General features: G+C 41.8%; 3 protein-coding genes across 3 annotated transcripts in view; 1 reads left to right on the top strand and 2 right to left on the bottom strand.

Moving 5' to 3' along the window:
- Positions 1–23,080, bottom strand: part of pdia4 (protein disulfide isomerase family A, member 4) — a 290,521-nt gene that overhangs the window by 246,170 nt on the left and 21,271 nt on the right. The window lies entirely within an intron of this gene.
- Positions 425–11,415, top strand: oplah (5-oxoprolinase, ATP-hydrolysing). Its single transcript, XM_072450695.1, has 28 exons — positions 425–442; positions 1,274–1,472; positions 1,715–1,906; positions 2,952–3,066; positions 3,332–3,455; positions 3,846–4,041; positions 4,113–4,278; positions 4,608–4,746; positions 4,821–4,888; positions 5,453–5,628; positions 5,706–5,846; positions 5,929–6,041; positions 6,122–6,292; positions 6,497–6,634; positions 6,700–6,838; positions 6,918–7,030; positions 7,121–7,272; positions 7,359–7,519; positions 7,996–8,097; positions 8,165–8,339; positions 8,677–8,861; positions 9,152–9,298; positions 10,142–10,276; positions 10,388–10,537; positions 10,607–10,764; positions 10,841–11,001; positions 11,079–11,176; positions 11,258–11,415. Exons 2-28 carry the CDS (start codon positions 1,302–1,304, stop codon positions 11,408–11,410), a joined length of 3,939 nt encoding a protein of 1,312 aa, XP_072306796.1. The 5' UTR covers positions 425–442; positions 1,274–1,301; the 3' UTR covers positions 11,411–11,415.
- On the bottom strand, positions 12,830–16,552 carry foxh1 (forkhead box H1). Its single transcript, XM_072451345.1, has 4 exons — positions 16,448–16,552; positions 14,505–15,070; positions 13,970–14,074; positions 12,830–13,872 (listed from the first exon to the last, which is right to left on the bottom strand). The coding sequence occupies exons 2-4, from the start codon at positions 14,964–14,966 to the stop codon at positions 12,922–12,924; spliced, it is 1,518 nt and encodes a 505-aa protein (XP_072307446.1). The 5' UTR covers positions 14,967–15,070; positions 16,448–16,552; the 3' UTR covers positions 12,830–12,921.

Raw genomic sequence — 23,080 nt, 5'->3', positions numbered from 1 at the left:
ATGATGGAACCTTGTTTAAAAGATCTTTCCTTGGAGAAGAGAAAATAATAAAGTAGATCCATGATGAGAACACGCATTACAACATGTTACAATCATAATAGATCCATGGTTACATTATATCCATGTGAGAACACCGTGAAACTACGGGAGCCTCGGATGGACACTTTAAACTGGTTTGGCGGATGCGTGAGAGCGACAGTTAGAGCGCATGCGCCGCTGTGACTCCCAAGGCGGTATGGATCGTATGGATGTATTCTATAAAGGGCGGTGCGCACTTGGCCATGTGCAGAGCCTCATCCACTGTCCCCGGTGCAGACTCTGACCACAGGCCGAGGCTCGGGTTGGACTCGGAGGCTGGAGAGTTAAACCACGTCAAACTGACTGTCGAAGGGGAAAAGCGTGACGGGATTATCAGAGTCTAAAGAGCTCCAGACGCGTCCAGGTAAGTGCTCTCGGGAGTGGCGGGGGAAGTGGGTTTGTTACAAGTATTTAGAGTTGTTTGCAACATGTCAGTGTTGCAGCCGCGGACAAGTTTGAGGAAAGTCTTCATTATTATTGGAGAGGCGTCCGGCTGCAGACGATAATCCCGAGTCCCGAGTGCCTTATCCGCAGATCTTGTGACAGGATTTGACGATTTTCTAATTGTGACTTTATTTGGTGTGTTTATACCTATTGTACATATACATTATGTACATATACATAATGTACAATAGGTATAAATAGTTGGTATTTGTGGAGAAAACGTGAAAAAATGACTGGAAGTGACAGAAGTGACACTAGTCAAAATATATGCATAATTTACACAAAGAAACAACTTTTTTGACTATCTACTCATTAATTAAGTCTCTCTCATATATTTTTATCTGTTAAATTTAAGATGTGTGTGTGTATATGTATGTATGTATATATATATATATATATATATATATATATATATATATATATTATACACACATAGACACATACACACATACACACCTCACCTTTGGATGAAGGTTCCTCCTGGTTAGGGTCTGAGGGGCAGAGGACTCTGGATTAAGGTCTCTGAGCCAGACCCTCGTGAATTATTCACTGAGCAGCGCCTCTGGTTGTGACCGTGGAGCAGATGCTGAGTGGAAAAACATTACATATTGCTGGTAATTACGTTGAACTTGAGTTCGGTGCAGTAAAGTTGATTATGGGATGTTTGTGTCAATCACTCGCCCCTCCCCAGCCTCTTGCACTGTTCTCACGACTGTCCTCTGTCTCGTGTCCTGTCTCTGCTTCTTCACAGCTGCTTCAAGTCTGTCTCCTTGGCTGCAATGGTAGAGACCAAAGGAAAATATGACTTTGCTATTGACAGAGGCGGCACCTTCACTGACGTGTTTGCCCGGCTGCCAGATGGTCGTGAGAGGGTCCTGAAGCTGCTCTCCTGGGACCCCCAGAACTACAAAGATGCACCTACAGAAGGCATCCGACGAGTGCTAGAGGAGGTGAGACAGACAAGCTAAAAATACTTTGTAAAGCATGCATTTTTGTAAGCGGGTCGGCTTTCCTTATGGTGGCATCGCCTGTCTCTGCGGAGAGTTTAATGTCATACTGCGGAACATTCCAATAACTTCTCCATGGAGACAAACAACAGTCTGAAATTTCAATGCTATTTGTCAAGAACTCGCTTCCAAACAAACGTTACACTGTTGTTTGCGTCTTAAATTGAGATGTGAGTTTTTGACAGGAAACTGGACGGCCGTTTCCCCGTGAGCAGCCTGTGGACACCGCGCTGATTGGATGGATCCGAATGGGCACGACTGTCGCGACCAACGCACTTTTGGAGAGAGAAGGAGAGAGGACGGCTCTCCTCGTCACAAAGGGTTTCAAAGACCTGCTCCATATTGGCACACAGGCCCGGCCAAAGCTGTTTGATTTGGTTTGTATCGCTGTTAATATTTACAGTCACTGCAATCAGTTACCCAACATGTTTTCAAAAAATACTTTTCATTTGAACTGTTTCCATCGTTTCCAACTATTTCAATCATCTGCACAGTTTTAGAATGTTACAGATATGTATTTTGTGGCGGGGGGGGCGATGAAAGTAAACATATGACAACATGTGTACTGTAATATGTTGGAGTTTGCCCCTGTCTGGTTTAAAATCAGTGGCTTAAGTGGTCACTTATCTGTGAAAGTTATGCACAGGTCAGTCTATCGGACTGTTCAGCTTTCTTCTGTAATCTTTAAATGATAAATAAAACAGAGGGGCCGGAGCAGAGACATCACGAGATAAGTAAAGGAATAAAAGGAGAAAATAGGGGGGTGGCATTGTCCATTTTTTGTTAAATGATGTATTTTCATGTTTTTTTTTCCATCGTGCTTATGTTGATTATGATTCCAGTCCAGTTCTTAATCGTCAGAGTTGTTTGAGTCATACATTTTTTTGTAATGGCCTTCTTCGCAGCCGCCAGGAGTTTTTTCCAAAGATAGCCATACATTGTGTCCATGACGGGGGTTCTGAGGCCCAGATACATTGTTCCAAAACTGAGATGATGGTGGTATTGAAAACTGCATTGCCCTGTTAATTTCATAATTTAACAAGACAAGCCTCTTAACATTCAGCCCCTCCCTGTGAACAATGAGCTTTGACATGGTCACATTTATGCAACAGATTTCCCTCCAAACACAGGACCCCGTTGTCCTCCATTGTGATGCGGATATAACTTCCCACTCTTCGTCCGTCAAAACAAAATTACCTTCTTCCTTTTTAATTTAATGTATTTAGTGGATTGCCTATCCAAGTAATTAATTCCCCTTGAAAATACTGATTTTATATGCCTTTAATAAAGATTTCGTCAAAGGTTATAATTGTTGCTTTATTTCTTGATTATAATAATAACTATAAATACCTGTCCTGTAGCTTTCTTCTGTCATCAACAAGAAGATTATAATGTATGTTGTCATTTTATATGTCCAAAAAGGAGGTTGCTGTACCAGAAGTGCTTTATGAGGAGGTGATTGAGGTGGATGAGCGAGTGGTTCTCAAACAAGATGAATGTCAGCTCCCCAGACGAGACGCCAAACGCTGTGTCACAGGTGAGTCTAGTAGCGACACACTGTTCTTTTTACAATGTTGTAATTCAAAGGCACTTGTTGTCATTTCTCTGTTTTTATATCTAATTCCCACACAATTAAATATTTGTCGTGACACTGGAGGTAAGTGATGTGTGTGAAGACCTCAGTATGCAGCAGCCGGAGCCGACGATGAACTCTTTATAAAGGATTGCTGCCACATTAGCCATTAGCTTTGCATTATTTACTTTTTCTTCTCCTAATATTATTACATGATGCATTACACCAGGCAGCACTGGAGACTCTCTGGAGGTTTGGAAGGAGCTGGATTTGGAGCAAGTGGAGACAGCCCTTAAAGGAGTTTTGTCCCGGGGCATCACCTGTCTAGCCGTCCTGCTGCTGCACTCCTACACGTCAGTACTTCCTGCTACTGTAACCAACTTTAAAAGCTAAGGGCATTAGATTCGATATTATGTTAGTGATAATTTGGCAGGATGTGTAAAACTGGAAGTGAGAAACTGATCTGCCTTCTCCTGCATGCTTACATGGTGTAAGCAACAGGTTTTTGTAAATACATTCATACATAATACATTCAACCCACAATACATGGACATTCAAAATAGTAATTATTTAAAAGGTATTCAAATAAATATGACAATGGTACAATAATCTTGGTAGATGGTAGTGTTAGTTGTAGCAGTAGTGTTTTGGTGGGTACTTGTTGTGATTCCTCGATAAATAAAGTCACTAACATATATTAAGTATTTAAAATGACATTTCAAACTGCTTCTTATTTGCTTTAGGTGGTCCGATCATGAGAAGGCAGTGGGCTCCCTGGCACGTCGGCTTGGCTTCACGCAGGTGTCTCTGTCCAGTGAAGTCATGCCCATGGTCAGAGCTGTTCCTCGGGGCTACACCGTCTGTGCGGATGCCTACCTCACACCCAAGATACGGCAGTATTTAAAAGGCTTTACCGCTGGCTTTAAGGACGCCCTCAAGGTCTGTGTTGCACTTCATCAATTAATTAGTGACCCCACGTATATCTGTATGTCTTTTACTCTTTGTTGCAGAATGTGGATGTGCTGTTCATGCAGTCGGATGGTGGTCTTACTCCAATGGGGCAGTTCTGTGGGTCCCGGGCTATTCTGTCTGGGCCAGCAGGGGGCGTTGTGGGGTATGCAATCACCTCATACAATCAAATGGAGAAGAAACCCGTGATCGGCTTTGATATGGGAGGTAAAATACTCGTATGAACCGCTAAATACAACCATTACAATCGTAGATCTGTATAATTATTTACTAACACAGTAGTAGTAAGATAAATGCTATAAATAAGATGCATTTATGCAGTTTATATATACATTTATGCAGTTTATATATACATTTATGCAGTTTATATATACATTTATGCAGTTTCTTTTTGTCATTTTGAATCACATATGGTTTTAAACACACAATTGTAAATAAAAAAACATGAAATAAATAGTATTAAAACAAATTGATGAGCACAACTAGAGAAAAACTGTGAAAAGTCCAGTATTTAGTCTAAACGTTTACCGCTTCAGGGACCTCCACTGATGTGAGCCGATACGCTGGACAGTACGAGCACGTGTTTGAAGCTACCACAGCTGGAGTCACTCTTCAGGCTCCTCAGCTGGACATCAACACCGTGGCTGCTGGAGGAGGCTCGAGACTGTTCTTTCGGTCCGTCACACTATGTTAAGCACTATGTGATTCATGTCCTTGTGTTTGTTTACACTGTTGATTTGCCTTTTAAGATCCGGGATGTTTGTGGTGGGACCAGAGTCGGCAGGAGCTCATCCGGGACCAGCCTGTTACAGAAAAGGTACAGCTTCATATGTTCTCTGCTTCTTTTGACTTTTCCCTGAATCTTGCGTCTTTCTTTTCCCACTGGCTTCTAAACTAATGTATATTATTGAGTAAGGCTCCTCCCCACTTTGCTCAAACTAAAATCTACTCCAGGGATTGGTCTCTACCTCTTAAATCATTGTGAATTGGCAAAAGTCCAACACGTTGCGTAACTTCAAGGCACAGTTGGCTCAGTTGCTCCAACAGGTTCTCTTTTCTGTCACTGCAGGCAAGACTAAAAAACATTTACAGTAGAGAGTTAAATAATTTCATATAATTCTGTTTGTTTTGTTTCTATAATCTTGCTTCCTTTTTAAAAATATAAAGCAAATTGTAAAAAAAAAGGATTTAGGATATCCAACACTATCTATTATCTGTTATTTGCCTTCTCTATTCATGGGTTTCAAGCCATATACCTAATTAAGCAGTCCATTATCTTTTTCATGGGGAAAGGTCAGGGAGGAAGCGTTTGTCTGAAACCCATGAACATACACAACTTTGTAATACATTGTGAGTCATTTGATTTGATTGTGTCTCGTAGGGGGCCCCTTGACTGTCACGGATGCTAACTTGGCTCTTGGTCGCCTTCTGCCGTCCTTCTTTCCAAAAATCTTTGGACCAGGGGAAAATGAACCACTGTCTTTTGAGGAGACCATGAAGCACTTCAGTAAACTCACTCAAGATATCAACGTTTTCTTGACTTCCAACCAATCACAAGTAAAGCTGCACAGGCCGACATTTTACATTTTCTGAAACGTGTTTGTAATAATTGTTTTGTATAATGTATTTTTTAGTCTTCTGTGACTGGGGCTAACCACTTAAACAACAATAAAGTAGCAAGCAGCAAATTAGAAATGAGTGTGGAGGAAGTTGCCATGGGTTTTATACGTGTTGCGAATGAGGCCATGTGTCGACCAATCAGAGCTCTAACACAGGTACATTCAACTGGTAATATTACAGTAAATTGTCACTTCTCATTGCTAAAATGTGTTTAATTACTTCCAAATTTTGTTTCAGGCTAAGGGGCATGATACATCTCAACATGTGCTGGCCTGTTTTGGAGGTGCTGGTGGGCAACATGCCTGTGCTATTGCAAGAGCCCTGGGAATGAAAAGTGTCTTTATTCATAAGTAAACATGATCAATGAAACTCTAAAATAATCACTTATAATGCTACAATGAAAGTGCATACTCTGTTTTGTGCATTTCAGATACAGTGGTGTGTTGTCAGCTTATGGTCTAGCTCTGGCCGACGTGGTTCAAGAAGTGCAGGAGCCGTGTTCTCTGAAGTATGGGGAAGAGTGTTATCCGGAGCTGAACCGAAGAGTGGACAAGCTGTCAAAACGCTGCATTGACACACTGTGCGCACGAGGCTTCACCAGGTTAGTAGGACCGTAGTAGTTAACTAGCAGTCTCTGTTTTGTTCGCGAATCCTTTTTCCCCCATGTTAAGGCAGAGTTCACACTTTAAATTTGGGTTTAATGTAGGAATAAACTTGGACTACAACTGGCCCATATCGGGACTGAACGTGGATCAAGTGTGAACACAGCCTAAGTTAGACTGTGATGACATTGCATTCTCCCCAGTGTGCAGATCACAACGGAGGTTTTTCTTCATCTGCGTTACGAGGGGACTGACTGCGCCCTCATGGTCTCAGCCGCTGAATTTCCTCCCAATTCGCAGTCGTGCAAAGCTGGAGACTTTCGCAGTGCCTTCACCAAACGGTATGTTATTTATTCATTTGTCGGAGGGTTAAACATTGTTTCCAAAAAAATCCATTGTCTGGCAGTTACTTGAAGGAGTTTGGCTTCACGATCGCGGGCAGACCCATCGTGGTGGATGACATCAGAGTCAGGGGATGTGGCAAATCTGGCATCCACTCAGTTTTTAAGAAGTCAGAGGAGCAGAAAACAACTAAACCAGTTACAGTGCGTATCAGAAGGCTATTTACAACGTTTTAAATTGTGGATTATAATTACGCTTTATATGTCTTTTTTGTTGTTGTAGATCACTAAGTGCTTCTTTGAGGATGGTTACCTTGACACTAATGTGTATCTGTGGGAAGCGCTGCCATGTGGCTACAGCATTGAGGGACCAGCTATCATTATTGACAAGAACAGGTAAACCTTTTGTCTTCCTAATCGTTCTTTTGCGGTGTGTTAATAGTATTACCGAAGTTACACTGAAAGTCGTCTGCACTTGTTTCCCAGCACTATCCTGGTGGAGCCCTGCTGTGTGGCCAAGCTGACAGAAGGGGGCGACGTCTGTATTGACGTTGGCTCGGACCCACACTGTCTGCTGGGCACGGAGCTGAACAGTGTGCAGCTCTCCATCTTCTCCCATCGCTTCATGAGCATCGCAGGCACGTAGAATAACACAGTCCGCACGGGATCAAAGAAAGCCACGGCAAAATAACAGCTGTGTTTTGATTTTTTTTTTTTACGAAAGAACAAATGGGAAGGGTGCTCCAAAGAACGTCCATCTCCACAAACATCAAAGAGCGCCTGGACTTCTCCTGTGCGTTGTTTGGACCTGACGGAGGCCTGGTGTCCAACGCTCCCCACATTCCTGTCCACCTGGGGGCCATGCAGGAGACGGTCCAGTATCAAGTGTGTATCGGTCTTTTTACAGGGTGAAAATTATGGCTGAAATGATTAATCGGAATAATCGTGACTAGTGGGCGATTAAAATAACTGTAATTGTTATATGGACTATGCGGATTCTAAAACAAGTGGGAAAAAGCGTTTTATAATGAATTGTTGACTCAAAATGTCCATAAACTATTTCTGATTTTCATCCATATCAAAGCTTTCAGTCACCAGATTTCTTTTTTTTTTTTCATTTTCAAACGCATAAAATAAGAACATCCAGTGGAACACATTTTGTCAGTCAGAAAGTTCCATTTTCAAATTAAGTCCCAATGTAATTTTTTTCCTGCTTATTGGTTTATACATTAACCATTACTTAAAATTCTCAGTGTACAATATAAATTAGTGTCCGTCTAATCAACTAATCCAAAATAATAATTGCTGACTTACCAACTACTAAAATAATTCTTTTTTTTTTTACATTTTTATCCCTGCAGATCAGAGCCCTGGATGGTAACCTAAAAGAGGGCGATGTTATCCTGAGTAACCATCCGTGTGCAGGAGGCAGCCACCTCCCGGACCTCACTGTCATCACTCCAGTAAGAGCATCGTACAAAAGTCAGCTCTGTGTAATATATTCACTCTTACATTTGTCATTCTTGGCAGGTGTTTAGGAAAGGCATAAGTGCGCCAGTTTTCTTTGTGGCCAGCAGAGGGCACCACGCTGACATAGGCGGAATCACTCCAGGATCAATGCCCCCGCACTCCACGTCACTACAGCAAGAGGGCGCTGTTTTCATCTCATTCAAACTAGTGACTGCTGGTGTCTTTCAAGAGGAAGGTATACAATGATATGTAATGTCTTATTTGCATTCTGAGTGCTTGATCTTCAAATAAATCGCATCAACACAGACTCGGAGCTGACAGATCTGATGACTTTTTACACTCCTCTAATAGCAGGGTCAGTTGGATTTATTCAAAATGAAAAATGACAGTACTCATCATAACTCTTTTACTTTAAAATTGTCTATAAAAGCTTTAACCTCTTCACAGCCATTAAAGACACATTCAGGGATGTCACAATAAAAGCTGGTTTATAAGTCACATCACAAAGTTGTACTACTTTTTATTGATTCATAATACTTTCTTCACTTCTTTTTAACTTTTTTCGTATTCAGCTGTAACTGAAGCACTCATGGCTCCAGTTCAGTACCCAGAATGCTCTGGGACTCGTAATCTCCATGACAACCTGTCCGATCTACGGGCTCAGGTCGCGGCCAATCACAGAGGGAGCCAGTTGGTCGGGGAGCTGATCGACTGCTACAGTCTGGCCGTAGTTCAAGCTTACATGGGATACATTCAGGTAAGAACTAGGAATGTGAAGTTTATAAAGAGCGGTAACATTCTGGGAAAACATTATTAATGGGATCTAACTTATAGGTCTGACTTGGGTACCTATAGAAAAAAATCTATCCGCTTGTAAAAACTGATAACAATAAAACAAACATACTACAAAAGCTTATAACTAAGTGTAACTAAGATCTCATAAGTTGATCTCCAGGACAGTGATTCTGATGCTGGTATTGCAATCATCTTCATTACAGATTTGTGTAAGTCTGAACAGAACTGAAGGCGATGGTGTTTGTGTTTCAGAGTAACGCTGAGCTGGCTGTTAGAGACATGCTCAGAGACTTTGCCCAGCGCAGACGGCATGAGACCGGCTCACTGGAGGTGGAGGCAGAGGATTTCATGGATGACGGGTCGCCAATCAGACTTCGAGTTCAGATTAATGAAGAAGAGGTTTGGGGCAATTCTATATAAAATATAACACACTTAATTGTTACAGAAACACAAGGAACTGGTGTATTGTATATGCCATGAATTAGGACCAAGCCGAGCGCGTTTAGTTTTGATGCTTCATTTTAAAATCTGGGTTTAAATCCCCACTGTTTTATTCAGCTTTTACACGGAATGATGTGTTTTTTAAAGTATTTATTACATTCTTGTCTACTGTTTTGCAGCATATGTTGTTTATTTTATTGTATTTTACTACTATTACATCTTTGTGAATCACTTTGGGTTGGATTTGCTTGAATGGTGCTTAAATTTTAGAGAATTCACTCTTCAATGTGAAAATGAAGTTGTCCCTAATCTGATGTGTGATATTTGCATACATTTTACAAAGTTAAATAGTTAATTATTAGTTATTATTTTATGATCTCCATGTTTAGTCCTGACTCTGGCACCAGCAGGAGGCCGGTCCCTGAGGTCCTCAGAGTCGGAGGCATATGGCACTAACATGTCCGACATGGACTTATGGTGCTTTATTTTTAGGGAGTGTCTGCAGAGCCGCGGAGCACGGCCGAAACTGCCATGTTATTTTTGTGCTGGCCGCACGCCGCGGCTCCTGAAACTGCGCCGCTATTTGACCGCGTTTTAGCGCCGTTTTAGACCGCGCCGGGTTAAGGTTAAGGTTAAGGTTAAGGTTAGGGTTAGGGTTAGGGTTAGGGTTAGGGTTAGGGTTAGCCATGAGGCTATAAGGGAAATGCCGAGGTCCCTGAAACTGCGCAGCTATTTGACCGCGCCGCGGCTCTCCAGCCACGGCCTTATTTTTAATTCTTATTCTTTGATTTAATTCCTCAGGGCAGTGCTGTGTTTGACTTTACTGGGACAGGGACAGAGGTTTGGGGGAACTGCAATGCTCCACGTGCCATCACACTCTCCGCCCTCATCTACTGTCTGCGCTGCATGGTCGGACAGGACATCCCACTTAATCAGGTACAATCATTTTACTGTAGAGGTTAAATTCTAGATTTTATAAATAACGTGTACATTAACCTTTTAATTAACATTTATTAAAAAATATGAAATGTTCCTCATTTTGTCCAGGGATGTTTAGCCCCCATCAAAGTTATCATCCCTCCTGGCTCAATCCTGCAGCCGTCCCTAAATGCAGCTGTAGTAGGTGGAAATGTGCTCACTTCGCAAAGAGTTGTTGACGTAATCTTCAGAGCGTTTGAAGTTTGCGCTGCGTCACAGGTAAGAACAGATAAGTCGGGGAAAAAATTGTATCTTGTTTGTTACTCTTTTTTTTTTTTTTCATTTCAGGGATGCATGAATAACATCTCCTTTGGTAGTGAGAAAGTTGGCTACTATGAGACGGTGGCTGGAGGAGCCGGAGCGGGGCCAGGCTGGAATGGGCGGAGCGGGGTCCACAGTCACATGACCAATACTCGCATCACAGACCCGGAAATACTGGAAAAGAGGTGACGAGTTTGACCCAAGAAGAGTGCATAACACTTACAAATACTCACCGCCATTTGATTTAAATGTCATCTGTAGATATCCAGTGATTCTGGAGCAGTTTTCCTTGCGCCCCAGCTCCGGGGGTGAAGGGAAATATTCGGGGGGCGATGGTGTAATCCGGAAACTGTTCTTCAGAGACAAGGTGGTTTTGTCGGTGCTCACTGAAAGACGCTCCTTCCGCCCCTACGGCCTCAACGGTACAGTTAAACACTTTGACGATTGCAGATTATTCACTGTAGTTTTATTAAGTGAATGATGTATTATAAATGGTCAGGTGGTGAAGACGGAGCTGCGGGAGTAAACCTCCTTCAGAGACAAGATGGCCGACTTCTCAACCTGGGAGCTAAAACTAGTGTCACTCTTGAACCCGGGGTATGATTGTGCGCAATTTTTGTTTTTTTGTGAAATAAATGAACACCTATTCACTGCATGGCGTTCTCCGTCTGCTTGCAGGACATGTTTTGCCTGTACACACCCGGAGGAGGGGGATATGGAAGAGAGGAGGAAACAAACAGAAAACCCCAAACCAAGCGCAAACGTTTGAGTGAAACATTCCCAGAGAGAGGCAGTGTCTTTGACTACCGAATGGCACAAGAGGGAGTGTGAACTGACAGATAAACGGCCATCAGCAAGAGAAAGGAGAAGTAAAGCAATGTAACGTGAAGTATGAGGTCAAATTCAACTTTAGATTGTGACAAAGTTAACGCACACTCTACCATGCTGTAGAAACTTACAATACTTACTATGTCCTTATTTTTTATGGTTACGACACGCCAGATTCATAGCAAATGCATTAAAATACTTTAATAAACTCCAAGATGTGCTAAGCAAACTACATGTGTATTCAATATTTTAAATGGGCAAGTTAATACACACATTTTATAAAAGGTATTCAAGAGAACAGCTAGCATTTTTAGATATTTTTAATAATTAGAAAGCAATAATTATTAGTTGGAGATAATATTCCAAAAAACATATCTTTAGTTCTTGCAAAATGATTTGACTCTCGACTGAATCGCATTAAACACTACAAAGATAAAACGGACTTGCCAGAGTGTGTCAACATTGAAACTCATTAGAAAGAGTTGGTTTGTTACAGGATACTTTTGCATGTTTGGGGGGGAAGTGCCTGCTTAATGCGTGACCCCCTCCTCCCTAACAGTTCAGGAACGACCAGAAAGAAGAAGGATGGTGAGGCAGAGCAGGCATGCGTGAGCTCTGATAAAGAGATATGCAATGAAAGCAGCAGGAGGCCGACGGCTGCAGATAGTCCATGTAAATCAGATGGGTGTGTGTGAATCAGTTACAAAGGCACAGAATCAAAGAACCGTTATGTGGTGTATTTGGCAACAAACATTCAGGACATCTTTAAAGTCTAAAAGGCTCATTTTAGATATATTTACTGGTTCAAAATGAGAGTGTGTGACTAAACTGGAGAAAACATCCTAAGAGTATTTTATTATCGACACTGTTTTACCTGTATTGACGCATGTGTCGCATCTAAACTGGAATATTATGAAACTCCCTATAAATTGTGATCATTTTGTAACATTGACAATTTAATTTACTCTTAATGATTTAGAACCTGACAGTTGTGTTAAAAATAAACAGCATTTATTACATACCCTGTAAAATCTTTAAAACATCTGAGCAGACAAAGCTTTTTTTGAACACCATATAAAAATTGGCAAAAAAATAACTTTACATTCACCTGCTGCGGTTGAGCCAAGATGTTCATAATGACATCAAAATAGTGCAAATAGGTCAGCGGGAATAGTTCATTATAAAACGTGAGGTAGTATGTTGTGATTGTTTTTTGCTACATTTGACAGTAAAATAAATAAGACTGCCCATTGAGCCAGTCATTTCCCATGATAGAACCAAGAATACAAGAGTCACACTTTGCAACGACAACATTTAAAAACAGTGCAAGTTAACTGGCAGTGCAAAGAGCTTATGGAAATGCATGTGGTTCTAGACTGAGGTAGTTCATGTAGTGGTCTTCCATCAGTGAAGCACTTAACATCTGAATGTCCTAACAGACAATTGCTGCAGCCGTTCTCTTCACATTACATCCAGTGGTCAGTTCATAAAGCACCAGTATCACAGCCGTGCAGTTAATATTGTGGATATCTGTTTAGTGAAGGTCCGTTTTGCAGTGTGTAATGGCTGGGTGCTTGATGAGTGTTCTGGTTGTTAGGCACGAGGACGTCAAACACACTTTTATTCGGTGGCACTGACTGAAGCATATTGTCCAGGTCCATAATAAGTGGAGGGGCTTGAACAGAAACCCGTCCATTGGGCAGTATAGTGGGCCAGTATGTGTGGCCCAGGAAGTGTCCCGGTGCAACAGGTGAGCTTCCATAACCATAGAGAGGAAGTCCACCATGAAGAGGCATGAGTGGATTTCCGTTAAAACGCATACTGGGCGGGGCAACAGCGTTTGGAGGAGCGTATTTGGCGTAGGATGTCGGCAGCTCCCATGGAGGGGCCACAGTTTCTCTCCGGACTGATTTATGCATTGGTTTGTAGTCCTCATAACTGTCAGATTCAGCTTCATCAGGAGCACGTTTCCCAGTGAGAGACACTCCTCTCCACTCGTCGTCAGAAGAAGATGAGGTGGAGGCGGGGCTGGCAGAGCTGGCAGACACACTGCGGGCTGAGGAGGCATATCGGGGGCGAGGAGGGGAGCCCCTGGGCCGCTCCATGTCACTCCAACAGTCTTTGGTCACTTGCACCTCTCCTGTTCCACTGGACGGCCTAAAGCTGTGCAGAAGGGAGTCTATGGCAAATGACGAGTCCAGTTTGGGCCGAAACAGGTCATCCTGAGGTGGGGACAGGTTTCGGGGGCGCATGGAGGGGAGAGGGGGGACAGGCTCTGGGGGTTCCCCCTTTGATTCGATCTTCTCCCCCTGCAGGATGTATGGAGCCAGGTCCTGAGCAAAGATTGTCTCATCCTGTCGAGAGACAGCTGTGTTCTGCCTCTTCAGCAACTCCAGAGGAATCCGGCTCAACTCCACGGCCCAGAAGTTTCCTTTGCCCTGAGGTTTACTGGGGTCCTTCAGAACCTGCAAGAGAAGGGAAATGAGCCGACAGATCCAACAATCAAAACATTCGCTTCACATAGACTAGACAAAAAGACTTATTTAAGGCAATCATACAAACCTTAACAAAGCAGTCATATGAAGACAGGTTGTGCCGGACAGAGTCCCTCCAGCCTTTATAATTCCCTTTGAAGAAGGGGAAAAGAGTGCTGATCTCCTTTAGGATCTAAGAGAAAACAAATTAGTTTAATTAAACATTGTAATGAATGTAAAACATCCCTTACATTTTAATCATTGAACTGTTTGCTTGTACACATTATTATTTATTTTGTACATTATGAATAATGTACAAAATAAAAGGGGTACATAAAACACTGATTGAAGGGTTTGGGTTACTCTAGCTTATCTGCTCTGATGGTGATCAGTGACTGTTTTCACTACAGAAAAACCTTATCAGAACAAACCTGATAATGATGGCATGCAAGTGTCAGAGTGATGTGGCTGTTTAGTGTCACTGACTGTACACAGAGCAGAGGGCCATTAGATCCTAAGTAAACTGACATTTCTTTCACACAGAGCGGTGCGTAAAACGCGCAGTTCAAGTATCCATGCCTATACAGGCTAGCCTACTTTTAAAAAGAGTATAAAACATTTACCTCGCACAGAGTCAGTTTCTTCTCTGTAGACCTTTGTATGACCATTGCGATCATGGCCAGATAAGAGTAGGGAGGCTTGGGGTATCTTTGGTAGTTCTTCTTTTTGCCTGTGCCTTTGCCACTCTTCTCTGGTCCATTGCACCGCGTATCTTTTTTGACTGTGTCCGGTTTAAAATCCATGTCCTCCAGGCCGGGGTACGTGGAGTCCGGGGGCCCCACTGTATCCATGAACGTCGCGGTGAGGTGCTTGGAGCGGGACGAGGGACCCTGCAGCCGCGTTTGACCCGCCGCGTACGCCTGGCGCGCAGATGACCAGTGCTGGGCAGACGTCCGGGCTCCTCCGCTGTGAGGAGGCACTGGGGACGGGCTTGTGTGGAAGTCAAGGTGATGGTCGTATGGCTCTCCCAGGTGGGACAGGGCGGGTGGTGCCAAGAGGCTGCGCTCCGGCCAGTGCTTTGTCATGCTGATCACCGGGGCCCGAGCGCAGGAGACTGGAGAAGGGGGCAGGGGATGGCACTGCGGAGCCGGTCCTTAACTTCTGCTAGACTGTTGGCTCCAGGCTGGCTCTATTTGAAGAGCAAACAATTAACAGTTTCATGTAAATCCCGCTGCGTAATCGAGGGGAGAGTGACGCGTTATCTGTGGACTGAGAGGGTGGTCGCTGCGGGGGGCTGGGGAGGGGCTTTGTACAGTGGGGGGGAAACAATACACTTGTAATGTAAATACAACTTTATATGTACACAAATAATAAATACTGAACGGTTTCATACTTTATTTTGTGGGCATCGAGAGTTTTACGCACGACAATGAAGTTTACACTGCAATTATTAGGCCAAGCAGGACGGGTCATAAATTAAATTGCTTATACAGCTATAAAATTTGCAATAGAAAAATAAATGAAGTATTTAGCCTTTTTGTAAAATGTTATTTATAAAAACCAAACCGCAAGAAATGGTGTGCGTAATGTTTGACCTGCTGGTGCGTGATGTTTTTTGAACAGAACGCAATCAACAATTTATGCCATGCAATATACAAAACACAACAATTAACTAATAAACAATGAAATAAACAAGATTTCCAATAAACGAATAAACTGACATGACGTTTATTTCTACAGCAGAAGATACAGATGCCAATACTGTAATAAAGCGCATCTCTGGAATATGATTTGAGCTCATGTTCATCCGCAGAGTGAAAGTAGTGCGGTGCAGTTTGACGCACAGCAGGATCCTCCACGACTCCGCGCACAGCTCCATTCACCCCAAAAACCCTAAAGTTTCGGGAATGCAACTCTTTTGTCCAGCTTAATGTAGTGCTAATGTGCAAAGTCTTGCTTCCCAGCAAGACAGTGAAAACAAGTTGGATTAGAAGAAACCCCGCGGACTGGAGCCTGTTCCTTCCCCAAAAGCTGCTTTGCATGTGAGGAAATACAAGGCTATTCAACACCGCCCGTGTGATTTCAGGCACTTAGAGGTAGATGGGCAAGACATTCACACCTCATTTACGCAATTTTGTTTTCTACAAGGATGAGAACATGTTACAGAGTTTCAATCAAACCAAACTCACTTTGAATCAAAGAATCAACAAACTGCAATACATGTAATTTAAACTTCAAAAAGACATGTTTATTATTTCAGTCTGTAATCTCGATCATAGAGTCAGACACTTTTAATCACGTGTTTGCACCAGCATAGGTTAATTCAACACTCATTGGATGACTAAATAACCTTATTAAACGTGAACAGTGACTGAACATTGACTGAACAGTAATTTTGCAGACAATGCTGTGTGCATAAGTAAGACTTATGTGCATGACTTTTGAATGTCCACTATTTATCTGACAATACATGCACACTCAATTTAGTCCAAGCAATTTCCAACATCTTTGCTTGGTTGCGTAATGTTTCTCTTTCGAATAGTTTGCATTGTAAAATTGCACTAACCTGTGTATTTGGTAGTTTTGTTTCGGCGTGTCACCTCCACTAACACAATCCAACACCTGCTTCCATTTGCATCAGGCATTCTTGTGTGATTGACGCTGCGCGCGCTCACAGTGTCGCCCTCTAGTGGTTTCACCCAAAAGTGAGAAGAAACCTGCGAAAGTGTCACGTGTGTGTGGAGATGGTCACACTCTGTGCAAGGGAAATACAGTCTTAAAAACTGCAGGGCCTCAACCATTTACAGATTTAAAATATTTATTTAACTGACAATAAAATATCCTTACATCTATCTACAGTACTTACTTATCTACAGCAAAATTAAAAAAGTTTTAGTTCCACTCAAATGAGGGTGTGATGTCTTAAATATGAGTGACTGACTGAGCCTGAACTGGGGCATATTTGCTCTGGTTTGGATCCTTAAACGAACATGTCTCAAACGTGTACAGACAAACCAGTCAGACAGCATGTGATTGCACCTACATTTACATTTCCTAGTGTTTATTTAAATACTGAATGTCAATCCATCTCTTCCTGGCTGCTGGAGAGCTCCCTAATAGGTTTTCCCTGGATTAGCGAGCTATGCATGAGAAGAATGGAGAGCCATATGAATAGGATACTTTCCACAACAAGGCTGTTCACATTGGCTGATTGTGTCTGGACAAATCCTCTCTAAGCTGGCCTGCGATTCACCCTCACTCAGGTGGAGATTATACTCTGGGGGGAAAACAGTTAAAAGTGAATAAATGCCATGTTGTCAAAGTGTTATATTTTGCCTCCAGTAAATCTGTATTTATTGTATTTGTCTGACCAAATTAAAAAACGACAGTAGTGACACCTGAATCCACAGAATATTGGATATGATCAGTTTGAGTGTAAAAGTGACGCAATGTTATTATTTAGCACTTGGACAGAGAGGTTGATTTGTTGTTCATATATTGACATTTGAAAAAGCTGCTGTCTTGTCCTCGTGTTTTCCTGTGATCCTGTTTGCAGTGTGGTTGTCTCACAGCAGGGGCCCGCTGATCCCAGCAGGGGCCGCTGATCCCAGGGCTCCTCGGTGCAAGTCTGTTTCTGGATAAACCTACAACTCACTGGTCCACAAAGCTGCAAGGAGCGTCCTTTGGATTACGCATCAAAGACCGGTTCTGAGTCATTAAATATTGACACAAATCTAGTTTGTACTGGAAGAGGAACATATAATGGGACCTAAAGCACACCCAATGCATTTGTGTAGCTTGAAGTTTGATGTGTTTGAATACTTCTACTGGCACATCATTTGTGCCAAACAATGTCTTCCCATTGTTTTACTATTTACTTTGTTAAAATGTTTTAGATCACTGATTCTTAAGTTACATGTTCCACCGGTGTATGTGTCATGGACTCCTCTGCGGTTGTTTACTTCATGGTGTAGTCCTATTTAAGACCGGTACTTGGTGTGAAAAGTTTGAGAGCCACAGGTTTGTAAAATGACCTGTCCCTTTTTATGGTCCTGCCTGACCTATAAGCCCTTGTTCCTCCTCCCACTGATGCAGAGAATGTCTCATGATTTCCTATACTGAGAAAATGTGATAATCCTTTATGCTTTCAGGGTTGTAATATATTGGCACCTTTTGTCCAGTCTCTCGTTACAATTGATCAATATAAAGTGTGTTATTGCAGTTATTATCTATGAGATTTTAACCCGTGTTTCATCATCATTAGTTTACTCACAGTTGTATTGACCCATTCAGAGACTCATTCATTGATTCATACACGTTTGAATAAAACAGTGTTGTCCTGCAAATGAAGCTTAAGTGCTCAGAAAATACCCATTCTCACCTACCCCCTTTCTCCACCCACATCCCTGAACTTAGTTGTGATACTTAGAGTGACACATGTAGAGTTCTAACATGTCACACAGACACATTTAAAAATAAAAACATGTAACAATCTGCTGCTTTACAGTGAAACGTCAAGAGGCGGGGCTTCTTTTATTTTATTTTTATCTTTATTTATTTTTCCCCTCCATTCCTTATTAGGAAATGAGAGGTTTTGTCTATAGGAGTTTGTGTTTATAAGAGTTTTTGTTTACAAGAGTTCTTCAATTAAGAGTGTTTTTTAAACTTCCTATATGTTATCTGTCCTTTTCCTCTGTATCTACCTGCGTTGCAACAATGAAATTTCCCCATGTGTGGACAATAAAGGAATATCTTATCTTATCTTCTTAGTTCTGTTTTGAGCCATTACTAGTTGTTTCTGTAACTAAGCTGTGTTTGGATGATTATAACACTCCATTGCTTCATGTCCCACCATATTCATCACTGGTCCCTCTTTTTCTACCATGTGATGTGGTCGCCCCCGTGTTGTTGCGCCCCCCCGTGTTGCGCCCCCCCGTGTTGCGCCCCCCCGTGTTGCGCCCCCCCGTGTTGCGCCCCCGTGTTGCGCCCCCGGGTGTTTCCGCAGACTGTCGCCCCCTAGTGTCCGCTGTGCGCACTGCTGCCGTTGCCTGGGGACTGGCCGTGGACGCAGCTCGCTCCGGGACAGCTCGAGTTGACTTCAGGAGCAACAACAGGTAAGAACAACCCCTCACCGACGCGCATTGATCGTAAACTCTTCTCTTTTGAGCGCATCACGGAATGAAATGTTTGGGCTTTTTACTAAGACGTAACATGTAAATGAGGCGCGTGCGGCGGCTCTAGTTGCAGCGGCTGTAGCCCCGGAGGAAGAGGCTAAACCTGGGGCTGCGGTCGTAGACACGCTCATCAGGTGTTTTATGGATTCAAATACGTGTTTTTTGTGACTTTGATGCTACTTCTTCCTCCTTGGCGTGGTAAAAAGAGGAAGGCACTTTGCAGAGGTGGTGGACACTGTGCGTTTACTTGTCTGACATCCACCTGTGGATCCGTGCGCCGCGGGGGAAGCTAAGCTGCTATTTCAGGTAAAAGGTAATCCTCACGTTCAGATATGACCTGACACTTTTAGAATGACGTAGTGCTCTATAAACAACAGCATTTAGTGATATTATTGTGGAGTCAAAGTCCAAGTAGATTATGTGTTCTGTTAGTACGAGTATGGACAAAGCCCTCTATATTTTGGTGGGGATTTTTTTTTGTAGAAATCCATAATGATTGTGAAATTGTACTTTTAATCAACCTTTTAGCAGGCTTTTTGATTTATTTATTGCATCTCATAGACAAGTGTCCCTTTTTAAACAATATAATTTAGTTTTTGACACAAAATAATAATTCATATTATTATTATTATTATTTATTTATTATAATGTGGTCTTATACAATTTCTGATGAAGCTCAAGACCATTTAGAAACTATCTTCACATTTTGTCCTATTCACTGTGTGTAATATATGATTTTTTAAAAAAAACCTTGCTTGAATTAGTAATGAGTGATTTTCTTATGCTTATGACAATCCTAAAATAACCTCTAAAATACCTTTTAAAAAACATATGCAATACATATGCTTTTAAACAATAACCACATTTAGCCCTTGTGTGATGTCGAGGCGTTTTATGTGATTATGTGACAGAAAGGTAATATAGACTTCTACAATCAAACACATAGTTTTCTCAAAGTCCACTTCAAATTCTTCATGTGGATCAGAAAACATTCCTGTTCATAAGTTTAATAAGATGCTTTATCACATGAACAATGTTTCTGTGTTGCTTGGATGACACTTTCATGCTTTGTCTTCATGAAGAGTTGAGAAAGTCATTGCAACATGTGTGAAATTCTGCATGAAGGTGTCCACTGCCAAGCACAACATTTCCTCCACTCCTGTTTCTTTTGCCAAACCTACACTGATTAAGGACGCTTCATGTTTACTCACTCTGCTTTTTTGTGGAATTCCTTGGGGTTTTTTTCCCCAACATCCTTGCTATTTCATATCCTGCTATAATGCCCACATAGTTTCTTAAGCATTCCAAGGTCTTGATTAAATGATTAGAATTGTTTTGACTGATTTTGCTGTTATCTTTACTTTACAATTTCAATCTGCAACATCATCTTCTGCTGGGTAAATATTAGCTTTATCACAACAAGGCTCAACTCATTCTGAGCGTATAAGTTGACAATTCTTGAGACACAACACATTTTAAAGCACGTTAACTTAAAACAAAACAAAACATTGCATTCGGCCCATGTGGACTCATCAAACATTGTGCTAGATATGAGTTTTGGACTGGAATTTGTTCATTTTAAGACACTGACATTTGGCTAATTGTGATAAATGACTCGTAGTGATGACCTCCGGTGCTTCTGTCGCTCCAGAAGCTTTGAGTCTTTGCTCCTTGAACACATTTTTACAACTTTCCGGCAGAGTGGTTATAAAGCTGCTCAAAGCCTCACTCATGACACGACTTACTCTGCCCAGCCCACCTCCATTTAAACAAGCCTCCACTGCCTTACTGCCTTGCTGTCTCTCTCTCCCTTTCCCTCTCTTCCCCCTCCAACAGTTCAGAGCTACAAGCATTTGCATAGTTCGCAGGCAAATCATTGGCCGCAGCTCCACATACCAGAGTCTGGACCACACCGACTCGAGCAGATGAAGTGAGTCAGCGACAAGCGCGACAAAGCTGTGCACCACGATGTGACGGATAAAGTGGGACGAGCATAACTGGAGACAAAGGAGGACCAGTACCAAAATAATATATACTGTGTTCTCCACGTAAAAATCAAGTTCCTCTGAAGAATAAGCACGACATGAATCTACAGAAAGTGCTTTGGAATATTTTATCTGTTTTAATACAACAAATTGTAAATTGAAGTTGTCCTGCAGCATTTTGGGCTCTTGTTTGTTTGGTTTTCTGAATGTTTTTCCCACATTTCTATTGAATTATGGCTGACTCGTGGCTCAGTGGTTTGAGCATTTGCCCATTAATCTAAAGGCAGCTCCAGTCATTGCACTGTTGTGTCCTTTGGTAAGACGCTGAGGGGCCGACGATGCAGTTTGACAGCCAGCTTGAGTCTATTTGAGTTAGAAAATATATGATTCTAAAGTAGATGTTCAGTCAGTGTAGTTCTGTTTGGATTCAGACCCTCCCTCTCAATGAATGCATACTTCTACTCCAAACTGTGCGCTCATAGAAGTCTATTCATGGCAGTGAAGTGTACGTGCAGAGGTAGAGCTCTTCCTTTGAGCTCAGAGTCTATAAATCCCAGAACCTGTGACTTTTATAAAGGCACAAACTGTTTTACTGGACTTTCCAATGTGTATTTAATGTATTTGGTGAAGAACAATCAGAAACTAATGGTCAACATCTAATGCTACCGTACTTTTAATAGGGCTAAAGTCGTGTAGGACACTTTACTGTACAAGAGGATGACATTTGCATAAGAAAAAGAACAAATATCAAAAGTAGGTCATGTTTTGCGATGACGTTTATGTATCGTTGAATGTTTGAATTACATTACACTGCGAATTGAACGATTTTGGGTGTAATGTTTTTTTTTTTTTTTTATAGAATTCTGAGGCCACATTTTAAACCCAGGAGCATTCAAATCTGAGAAAAGACTGAAATATGAACGACTAAACTAAAACGGAACTCCATGCATTTTAGAAGCCCGTGTCGAGGTCTAAACTACTAAAAGTTTGGAGGTATAAGTTGGGTTATTGTGTTGTTTGCAGAAGATATGTGACCTAAATAAATGCAGTCTTTGAAACTTGCTAATTGCAGCCACTCAAGTGCTTTCCTTCCATGTCATTTCACATTTTTTCCTTCAGAATAATTGCCACCGGATCCTTTTAATGAACATATGTAAATAGTTGAGAGGATTGTCCTGGTGGGGTCATGACTCGTTCATCTGTTTGTTTACCTGTCTGAACTGCAGTCAACACCATCGTGTCTGTTCCCCTGATACTGTCCACTAATTGGCTTTGGCTCAGATTTGTGGCACTGGTCAACACTGCGGTCTCTGTGGATTTGGCATTTTATACGTAATGTTTAGCACACGACCGGCTGTGGGATGATCTGTTTGTTTGCCGATGCGTGAGTGGAGCATGTTTATCCTTCTACAGAGCTTTCTTTACTTGATTTTAGGATTGTAACTGTAATTTCCTTCAGTTCTGTTCACTTGTACTGTTGAAACGAGGCGTGGGCGTAGGGCTGTATTCAAAATATTGATACAGCAGTATACGGTGACAAACGTCTTTGCGATATACGTATCCATACAGAGATGTGTATTGTGATTAGGCCTGTCAATAATGCATCTTGAAGTGCGGTATATTGCTGAAGAAAATTGAGACAATAAAATAGAAACAAATTTATGCCACTGACACAAAGACACTAAAGCAGGTTTGTCCCTTCCAAAAACTATTCTAAATGTACAATATTGATAAAACAAAGATGCAATAACTTCAGAAGCAGAATGAAACATTTAAGAAGTTAGTTTGTTTCTTTGTATGAGTCATATAAGTTATTTACTCAATTGTCTACAGCTCAATATTCATCACAGTACAGAAAAAGTAGTAATTATTATCAGCTAAAAGCCTAATTGTGATACTTTTAAACGCATAAATTCATTATAAACTGCAGTGTTCTACACTTATTAACCTGCTGAATACTGCATTAACGCTGAATCTGCTGGACTGAATAGGTCATTTATTCATGAGACAATTTTATTAAGGGTATTTTGTTATTCTACA

This window comes from Eucyclogobius newberryi, unplaced genomic scaffold (genome assembly GCF_026437365.1).
Source record: "Eucyclogobius newberryi isolate DKJ021-1_F unplaced genomic scaffold, fEucNew1.0.hap1 SCAF_18, whole genome shotgun sequence".
NCBI lineage: Eukaryota > Metazoa > Chordata > Actinopteri > Gobiiformes > Gobiidae > Eucyclogobius > Eucyclogobius newberryi.
This window is presented reverse-complemented; position numbering and strand designations above follow the sequence as displayed.

Excerpts from the sequence above, each read along its gene's own strand:
- oplah (XM_072450695.1), top strand. The coding sequence starts at position 1,302 with ATGGTAGAGACCAAAGGAAAATATGACTTTGCTATTGACAGAGGCGGC. Across the intron at positions 6,293-6,496 it reads TGCGCACGAGGCTTCACCAG|TGTGCAGATCACAACGGAGG; the intron begins GTTAGTAGGACC and ends CATTCTCCCCAG. Across the intron at positions 7,520-7,995 it reads AGGAGACGGTCCAGTATCAA|ATCAGAGCCCTGGATGGTAA; the intron begins GTGTGTATCGGT and ends TTATCCCTGCAG.
- foxh1 (XM_072451345.1), bottom strand. The coding sequence starts at position 14,966 with ATGACAAAGCACTGGCCGGAGCGCAGCCTCTTGGCACCACCCGCCCTG. Across the intron at positions 14,075-14,504 it reads AGAAACTGACTCTGTGCGAG|ATCCTAAAGGAGATCAGCAC; the intron begins GTAAATGTTTTA and ends GTTTTCTCTTAG. Across the intron at positions 13,873-13,969 it reads CATATGACTGCTTTGTTAAG|GTTCTGAAGGACCCCAGTAA; the intron begins GTTTGTATGATT and ends CTTCTCTTGCAG.